Source organism: Anneissia japonica, unplaced genomic scaffold, assembly GCF_011630105.1.
Source record: "Anneissia japonica isolate Jap-2015-1 unplaced genomic scaffold, ASM1163010v1 scaffold287754_len4335492_cov202, whole genome shotgun sequence".
Taxonomy (NCBI): domain Eukaryota; kingdom Metazoa; phylum Echinodermata; class Crinoidea; order Comatulida; family Comatulidae; genus Anneissia; species Anneissia japonica.
Window position 1 is genome coordinate 97056 of NW_022705543.1, and position 9937 is coordinate 106992.

A 9937-nucleotide genomic window follows, 5' to 3' on the forward strand; every position below is an offset into this window, starting at 1 on the left:
TACCAAGTAATCCAGCAGAGCCAATATCACCATCATCTCGACTCTTCTTATTGGGAATGTTGAAACTATGTGTTAACAATGGATAACCCACGTTATCCTCTGGTGTACTGACACTGCGACAATACGGTCGCGGGAAGCTCTGCGAAAGAGGATTAAGCTCCTCTTCCCCCAAACTTGCACTGTACTGATAGGCACGGTTACAAAATAATGATTGTCTTTGCTTTGCATCCATTTTGTTGGCTGACGTATATTGGTAATTTTCTTCTTGCGGGAATTGAAACTGATACTGGCGTAAACTGTCTTGACGACTGAATACATTTTCATTGGTTTCAGAAGCCTGGAGTACATCAATTGAATTTTCCTCCAAGGTATTCGGTTGAAACTCTGTTGGGCTTTGCGATTCACTAGTTATTGATCTCTCCACTTTCAATGTTGGTGAGTTCTCAAGATCAGCAGGTCTATTTACAGTTAATTGGCGGTTCAACTGCGGAAATGTGTTTGGAAGAGGTGAAGAAAGCACGTCTGGATCCTAAGATATGATAAAGATAAGAACAAATGCATTAGTATGTGTGAGCATAGCTCAGGCTTCTAATCTGGTGGTAGCCACTGTGTGTGTACTGAACCATGGTGATGCCCGGTTCAATTCCCATCGCTGCACTCCTTGTATTTCAACTAGAGGGCTGAAATGCAAGTTATGATAGCGCACCGTCTTTCAAATGAGAGATTTAAGCCATTGGTCCCATGTGCATTATGGCCCATGTGCAGGTTAAAGAAAGAGCAGGGGATTGTCTGCCGGTGTACTGCCCTACCACCACCAGAAGGACCCCTGAAAATAAGTCTTCCTCAGACTTTTGAGGGTCATCCTTGGTGTTAACACTGAATAAATCTGTTTTTAGGAGGTGTAATTTGTTAAATTTGAGCAAACAGAAGCATTTGCTTATCTGGGTAATTTGTGTCGGAACACGTCATCACCAACGCACCATATTATTGTAAAATTCTTATTGCAAAATTTCAATCTGCTCCAAATCTAAATTTCAAATTGATAGTTGCCCACCTGTAAACAATAGCCAATCCTCTCCAGTAGCAAAGGTGCGGATGGTCTTTCTTCTGGGTCTTCATGCCAGCAACTTTCAATTAGACTATACCTGCAAAAAAAGAAACATACAAGAATTACTGTATTTAGTATAACTTTCAGTAAAGCACCTTTTAATATAAAAAAATGTAAAATATGCCACCAGGTTGCACTTTAATTCAAAACAAATTTATGGAATAAATGATTAAAAAAAGATTTAATTTGGTTGATAAGATTTGTCCACCTGAGCAGGGGTGGATCAAGGATTTTTCATTGGGGGGGGGGGGTTAATCAAATTTTCAGATGGTTTGAATCACCACCCACCTCGGGAGTATGGTCCCCACAAGATTCGAGATTGGTTGATACTCTGATATTTTCAGATCTTAGGAAAAAGTTTTCATTTAGGAAAACTTACTAGGCTATATGGAAAGGGGGGGGGGGGGAGGTGGCCAGAGACTATTTAGGTCACCCTCTACATCTGCCCCTGTTGAGTCTGATTAAATGTGTTTTTAGCAGACTGGCAGATAAAAATCTGTTGTCTATAATGTTTGTAATGTTTATTATTTATATTTTCGTCTTTTCCCTACATGTCAGTAGAAATGTTTAACTCTGTTGATAGAATGTAAAGAATAACACGTAAGAATGACAGCTGTTGCAACATTTGAAATATGTTTCCATCTAAATCACCACCAATAATTGAGTTACTTACACTTGCGGTGGACATTTACTCGGTGGGCTCATGCGGTTACCAGTGGATACAAACTGGATCACTTCTTGGTTACTCATTCCTGGATATGGCATATATCCCAGAGACATAATCTCCCACAGGAGGACACCAAATGACCTAGAAACAAAAAGCAAATATTACTTGTTATGGCTGATCATTATCATAATTGGCCATTACTGCAAGTGGATAAATTTCTCCACAAATACAGTGCCATATTTAATAATTTCGCCACTTTAATTTAAGAGACAGGGGTGAATACATAACCTCCATGGCAGAGATAATAAAGATTAATGGCATGAACTCACCAAATATCAGTCTTGGCTGTGAAGATCCCATCAAGGAATGCTTCCGGAGGCATCCACTTCACAGGAAGCAATGCTCGGCCTGACTTGCGATAGTAGTCAGCTCTATACCGATGAGAAGAGAACAATTAGAGGTAATAACTTCCATATGGCTGTGTTCGCCTGCAGCAACTTTTAATGTAATTAAATCAAATGTATGGAACTGAATGTTACACAATAGAGAAAATAATAGATCCTAATAATATAGGGTCTTATCAGAAACCGTAACATTGATGAGAGAGGCTCGAGGCCTCAGTGTTATGACCTAATGTTACCTATGACCTCAGTCAACTGCCAAATATGATTGCATTCTGGTCAATAATTGAAGTAACATTGGATTATATTATCTATTTTGTGCTACAGATTCAATATAAAACAGCAAATAGAGAATAAGGAAGATTATGTAATATGTACCCACTACTGTAAATATTTCACCCAAACAAATGCTTCCATTATGACCAAATGTAACTAAACACATGACCTCAGTCAACTGCCAAATATAATTGCATTTTGGTCAATAATTGAAAGTAACATAGTATTGTATTATCAGTTATGTGCCAGAGATGCAATATTAAAAAGGGAAAAGAGAATGAGGATGATTATGTAATATGTACCCATTACTGAAAATACTTCATCAGTTAGGTAAGTTAAGCTTAAGAAAATGAGGCATAATTTGATTCAGCCATGCTTTCAGGAAACACTACATTGTTCTCACAGATGATATTTTAGTACAATCAGAAAATAAATGAATGATGTTATCACCACATACCCATATATATCTCTAGCCATTCCAAAATCTCCAATCTTCGCAACTCTATCAGCGCTGTGAGTGGAGAGCAGGATGTTCCGTGCTGCAATGTCCCTGTGAATGAACTTCTTACTCTCCAGGTAACAGCATCCTTGGGCTACGTCTTTTGCTATATGAAGCAGATCTAGCATTTTGATTTTACTGGGTTGATTCTAAGAAAATAATAATAAATAATAATAATAATAATAATAACAATAATATTTTATTTGTACTAGGGACGCGTGGCAGCCGAGTGCAGCACCACTCAACTTATAACTACAACATGTAATGGATACATATAGATACATGTACCTTTCTCATCAAACTCTCAATGTGAGGGTTATTCGAGGAGCCCAGCGATCAGACTTCAATTAAAATTTGACGCTGGTGCAGTTTGAAGTGGGGTATTCAGCAAAAGAAGTAGGAAAAATATCTCTCAGCCAACCGCTCAGCACTCAGTAAATTATTCATACAAATAACCTAAATACTAAACTCTATCAAAAGTAATTAGATTTCTTAAATTAATAATTGATAAGATAGAGCAACTGTTCAAATTCCCTTATTATAAAGAATAACATTTCATGATACCTGAACAGGCCGGTTATCTCGTAGAAATTGCTTGAGTTCACCACCGGCCATTAGCTCTAAGATGATGAAGCGTGGATGCTGGGTGAAGCAAACACCGATGAATTTAACTATGTTTGGATGATTGAAGTTATTCATGATCATTGCTTCTAGTAAGAAGTCCTTTTCGTTCTGTTCCGTACATATCTCTGGTAATGTCTGCATGGATATTAGAAAAATTTTGATAATTAAATTCAATATATTTGCTGCAATACAACACATTTAGCAACAGATGAGCAGTGGCTAAAGCCAAGGGCCCCAGCTCTTAAAAGGGTCTCAGCATATTTATCAGAATTTTTTCTGCATATTATAATGGCCAAGGAGGCCTTTTAAAAAAGCACTAATTTGTAAAAAATCGATCAAAACACTTTCTTAAAAAGCATCGAAGGGAGCTCCTTATATGAACACTGTCGAATAGGGAATGAGGACTATTGTTAGGGAGATGGTTCGTATGCAGCGCTCTGGGTTGGACTGTTATATTTCATTCGAAGGGGTGTTCTGTTTCGGGAACAATGGCAATTAGTCGGTTTACCTGGTAAGTGTTCACGAAATAGACTGTCAAATACAACAAAACCCCCGGGGCGTTTGGGCTCATGGTAGGGCCCTAAAGAAGCCTTGGGATACAAGCAATATCAAGGGCATGTCTGCAAAAAATATATTTTACTTACTTTGACTGCAATTTGTTTTGATTCAAAACTGTTTACTTTGTATGTGCCTTCAAACACTTCTCCAAATGCCCCTTCACCTAATGCCCTGAAAGAAAAATAATTGATAAATTATATTTTTCTTAAAGATAGTAATATAACATCAACATCAATTAATTTATTTATATTTGGGGGTGTGTGTACAAGTATGTACTGTATGTGTGGGTGTATCCCTGTCTCTTATCCACATCTCGATGTGTATAAGAGACAGGATTTGTCCACCTGAGCAGGGGTGGATCAAGGATTTTTGTGTATTTTTATTCTTTTTTTTCTAATTTTTAATCTTATAATTTTAAATTCTAATTTTTTGTTTTGCAATAATGATCAAGTCTCATTTTTAAATCTCTTCTGTTTTTCTTCCTAAGTATTATAAATTTTTATTATATATTATATCTTCTATTTTAAATTGCTGTTTGTGTAAGGATGGATTAACTAGCTTGATTTTAATTGCTTTTGTTAATCCTTGCCTCCTTAGAGTTTCAGTTTTATTCTGTATTGTGAATTTCTATTTTACTGTATGTGCAAATTGTAATGTGATTTTTATAAAAGGCTAAATAAAGAATGAATGAATGAATGAGCAAATACAACAACAGCAACAACAATAATAACAATACAATAATAAAACTTTTGAATTAATAACTATAAAATGTATAATAGTAATGGTTGATAATCTTAAAGTATTACCTCACTAATTTGATCTGATTGCGAGGGAGCTCTTTAAGATCGCTAGCGCTCACTGTCCCATCACCCAACAAGTAACATGGATTCACGTCCACTGATATGTTCTCACGCAGCTTGGCTAGCTGTACTGCCGGAATCTGTTCTTCAATATTTTTCAATTTCTTTGACTGACGCCGGTAAACTAGAATGAATACAAGTTATTTATAATGAATTTCCAAAAATTTTATTCCAGGATAACTAACATAAAATTAGCTAGAAATTTTGAATACAGTTCACAATAACTTAAAGTTAGGTAGGCATTAATGCCTCAGGGATCTTGGATTAATGGATTGAGGTAAAAAAATTTATGATTATGGAACTTCAAGATGGCCGGATACTATGGCACTCTCAAGACTTAAATTTGAATACAATTTTCTTTTTTTCTCTCCATTTTATTTTATAATTTTTGAAAAATTTAGGTGGAGAAAGTGGGTTAAATAATAGTTGTATGGTCATAATAAATAATGTATAAATATAAATATATAGTGCTTTAACACAGGCATCATTACAAAACACTGTTAATATCTCAATGACTAATATTCATTATATTCTTGAGTAAATAATGATTATTATTGTTTTAACAGTAGTTGTTTATATAATTATTTTGATAAATTTTTATCGGTTTTTATATTAAGTACAAAGGCAGTTCATTAAATATGACTGATAATGATAAACTATGAAACACAAAAATTTGTTAATTGTATTATGATGATACAATGAAGGAAATTAGTCAACAAAAAGGCGTAATATTATGATGATAATAATATTATAAATTTTTCTCTTAGTCTACCCAGCCCCTTTCTGGACCCTCCATGTGAATCTACATATTATAAGATGTTAATTGTTATACTCACAATATATTATTAGCAGTAAAATAAAACTTAGTAGTAGAACAACCACTATTGATATGGCAACAATTATTGCGGATTTAATCGAGCTAGATTTGGCTGGCGGTGAAGGAGTAGTTGGTGCTGAAAACACATAAGAAAACCTACAATTATGATAATGTTATTATTATTATTATTATTATTATTATTATTATTATTATCAGATATTATACTAACACATAAACATACACAACACATAAACACTAACATAATAATATTATTATAACAGAAAGCATTAAACAAAAAAAGTTAGATATAGAGGGTGATAAAACAAAAACAAAAAAATACTGTGATTTATAGAGGGCAGTGGATCAATAAAAGGTGCAGTGTCAGTGAACGATGGCATTAGCACCTTTTTGCTCGATTTGATGAACTTACAATAACTAAAGATTATCACCAGAAAGATAATGATGAGCACAGGATAATATATGGCTCTGACTTTTTTATTTCCTTTGTCTTCCTTCGTCATCGTTGTTGTCTTTGAGTAATCCGCTTAAAAATTGAATGAACATCTCTAACATCATGAAAAAATTCCGGTAATATTTATATCAGGTACAAAATTGACATCGCAATAAATTACATCCAATAACAAAAATTATTCATAGGTTGCTAAAAGGGCACTCACTCTTTAGCAGCAGTCGAAAAATCTTCAACAAGTGTGAAATCATTTTAATTAAATGTAATTATGAGAATATTGAATAAAATTCTAAATTATTGACACACCATCTTGAATGCGAATACAGGTGTCCCTCCAATTAAAAACCACTTTTGGGACTGGGGTTTTAATGGTCTTCAGCAGATTATAACCTCTAATAATTAGAATAATAAAGATACACAACATCTGTTTTGGGTCCACAGAAAAGTGGTCTTTAATTAGGGGGAGACATGTACTGTACTTATGGATATAAATCTTATGCTTTTTTGTCTTATTTAAAACTTACACACACATCCTAAAAAATCAGGTGATAAATTCTCCAGTAGGTCACATGACACTGTTGCAGAAACTTGGACAGCACCATCACCATGATTCCCTAAAAAAATAAATCAGTAATTAATTTCTTTTTATAGATTTAAGTATATTTTTCTAAGTCTATGCCATTTGAATTTATTTATATTATTCTATTATTTTAAAGGGGTGTTTCAGAAACATGCAATTGACCATGTTAGTATTCTTAAAACAGTCTATACCTATTTCTTGATAAACCAACATTGCTTCAGAACTTGTATAAGATGTTCCACCAAATCCATAAGCCTTCATATCTTTGGTCAAGCTTGCACTACCACCTACAAAAAAAAAAAAAAAAAAAATTCACTCAATCTTATAACTGTTTATATAATAGATATTTTTTGAAAATATGGTCATCTCAGGATTCGAACCCATGCTCCCAGGTTGTTTCCACTGACAAATTTTACTTCATGTATTGCAAATTAGGTGACACTTTTTATTACTTGTTTCGAAAACTTTTTTATTGGTAAATATAAACAGTCTAGTAATGGGATGGTTAAATGATTCAAATTTATATAAATAGGAAGAAATATACATATCTTATCTTTGGTGATTTCAAGGCAGCGGAGGGCGTAATAAATTTTTTTTTTTTTTAAATCATCAATATTTGCGGGTGATGGGTTCGCTAAACAAAGTATAAATAAAGTCTCTCCTGATTGCAATTATTAATGTTTTATTTTAAAGAAAAGTCTTTTAGCTACCAATTACAGGACTTCATTATGTCTCTAAAGTAACTCAATATATCTTAGAGAAAACCTTATCCATCAAAGGATTCGAACCCAGGTCACTACTATTAAAAAGCCAGCTACAGCACTAAAATATGTTCATATAGTTTAATGTCTTTAACATTTAACAAAACGCAATGGAAAGAGCAACAATAATTAAAATAATCATAATTTTCTTTCAATATTTTCTAATTCATAATATCCCAAGTAGAACGTACAGGAGCAACAGGAAATATCATACCTGTGTAACCACCGCCACCTCCCCCAGACACACATGGTCCCCCACCCCCACCAAAGCCACCACTTGTAGTCCATCGATTATCGTAAAATGCAGCAATGCACGACTGTCCTCCCGTTGCTCCTTGGAAAAATGAGCTCCCAGACGTCCGATAACTTGCACTATCATTCCAACCTCCACCAGACCCTGTTATTCAGTTCAAAAAATATAATTTAGAAAAAGTGTTTAGTTTAAATTTTGTCTCTTGCTTCTAATTGTTTTTATTTACTTTTCGAAAAGAACCCCAACAGTAAAAGGTGGTTCTACGTTTAATTCATCATTGAAAATTATTTTTGCATGAATTTATTTTCGTTTTCATCATTATTTTTCAATTTATGATATTTCAGCTTAATAAATGGATAAGATATACTTTTTTGAATTGTTACAAGATAGAAACATTGTGGTTTTGAAAAAAATAGTTATAAATTAAAGTCTACCAAGTGTTACCATAATATGTACAAAATGTGACTGGCTCTGGCTATATTTATATATTCAGGGGCTGATCTAGGAGAGGGAACATGCCCCACCCCCTGGTTTGCCACTAAATTAAAAAAAATTTCAATGCATATTAATTGTATTGTGCTACTCACTTATCTATTCTGAAACTGTTGTGCCCCCTGTTTGAATTCTGGATCCTCCCCTGATATTATGGTACATATCAATAACAAAAATATACATTAATATAACACACACACTGTATGTATCAATAAAAAAATATACATTCTTAGCATATTAAAGTAATATATAAAAAATTGTCCTACCTGACGTATCAGATGCATTATAGTTCATAACTCCATTGATGCCAAGGCCGGCATCGAGTATTCCAGCATTTTTACCATCCTGTAACTTCTGATCAGACAAGCCAAGGCCGCCCCCACCACCGGCAACCAACAAAGGGTACCACTCCCTACTCGTCTTGTTAAACTAAACAATAACATATTATTATTATATACATACATCATACATATGAAAAAAAATATTTATAAAGTAAAAATTCAAAATTTATCAAAAATGCTAAATTTATCTTAAAAGAAAGCAAATTAGACTTATTAAACTGAATACTAAACTGAAAGCGGCAAGGATGCTAAGTAAAGGAAACCTGAAAATGAAAGGCACGTTGACTATAAGTTTTGGCGGCTGGCTACTTATCTGGAGGTTGTTGGTTCAATTCTCACCCAAATCACTTGCAAATTTTTTTAGTGAGTATTTGGGAACGTACTGAAACATCACTGCTATGATATTTTCCTGACACAAACTCACATCTTAATATTATTATTATTATTATTATACTTAGAGCCAGTGTAGATTTTTTAAGATCGGTTATACTGTATGTGATGATGATGAAGTAATAAGGGAAAAAATACAGACAGGCCATATATTTTGTAATACAACTTTAACCAACTTTAATATTGATCACATTTTTTCAGACACTCTCGTAATGAATCAGTTACCATAGCAATGTAAGATGCTCCGCCTCCTCCTCCCCCTCCTCCAGCTGAGTGGCCATCAGGTCCATATCGTTGCCGTGTAACATTATCAAGTTCCTTGCAGTGATCTGATATAAGCTTGTGAGCCTTTAAATAGATATGAAAAGGAGCATGAAATTCTAGTATGAAACATAAAAAAGGTATAGCCAATGAGTTCTGGAGTTGAACCTATAGTCTACTTTGAAAAAAAAAATCCTGAATGACCGACCCTGAATAAAAATTGCCACTGCGCAAGGGCAATGCATCATACTTTGGCCTTATAATAAACCTCTTATAGTTGAGTCATTAATAAATTAAGTAAATAAATAAAGATAAATATATATATGTGACCAGCTCTGGCAAAACCCTCGGTTTGTCGTAATTTTGAATTTCGCACAATCACCCAAAACATTTGAGAATCAGAATTTTGAACATTTTCTGGTTTTTACATTTTATAAAATATGATATATTTGAAGTACATTTCTGCAAAATATCAATTGCTAACTCTAACTGAAAAGTATATTGGCATTATATTTAAGATACAAATCTTCATAATAAATTATTGATTTTTGAATATCTGGAAGCTATTTTCTAGATGTGT

The 9937-nt window shown here is 33.8% G+C and overlaps 1 protein-coding gene across 1 annotated transcript in view; it reads right to left on the reverse strand.

Annotated features, from left to right (window-relative positions):
- Positions 1–1777: 1777 nt before the first annotated feature.
- LOC117105685 (ALK tyrosine kinase receptor-like) overlaps positions 1778–9937 on the reverse strand; it is a gene marked incomplete in the record, with an annotated part of 67280 nt that continues 59120 nt past the window's right edge. Inside the window, 12 exon segments of the mRNA XM_033246911.1 lie at positions 1778–1916; positions 2105–2206; positions 2910–3100; positions 3516–3710; positions 4220–4304; positions 4940–5117; positions 5830–5946; positions 6804–6893; positions 7051–7146; positions 7835–8017; positions 8632–8794; positions 9322–9444. Of these exon segments, the coding sequence (XP_033102802.1) occupies positions 1778–1916; positions 2105–2206; positions 2910–3100; positions 3516–3710; positions 4220–4304; positions 4940–5117; positions 5830–5946; positions 6804–6893; positions 7051–7146; positions 7835–8017; positions 8632–8794; positions 9322–9444 (1662 nt within the window).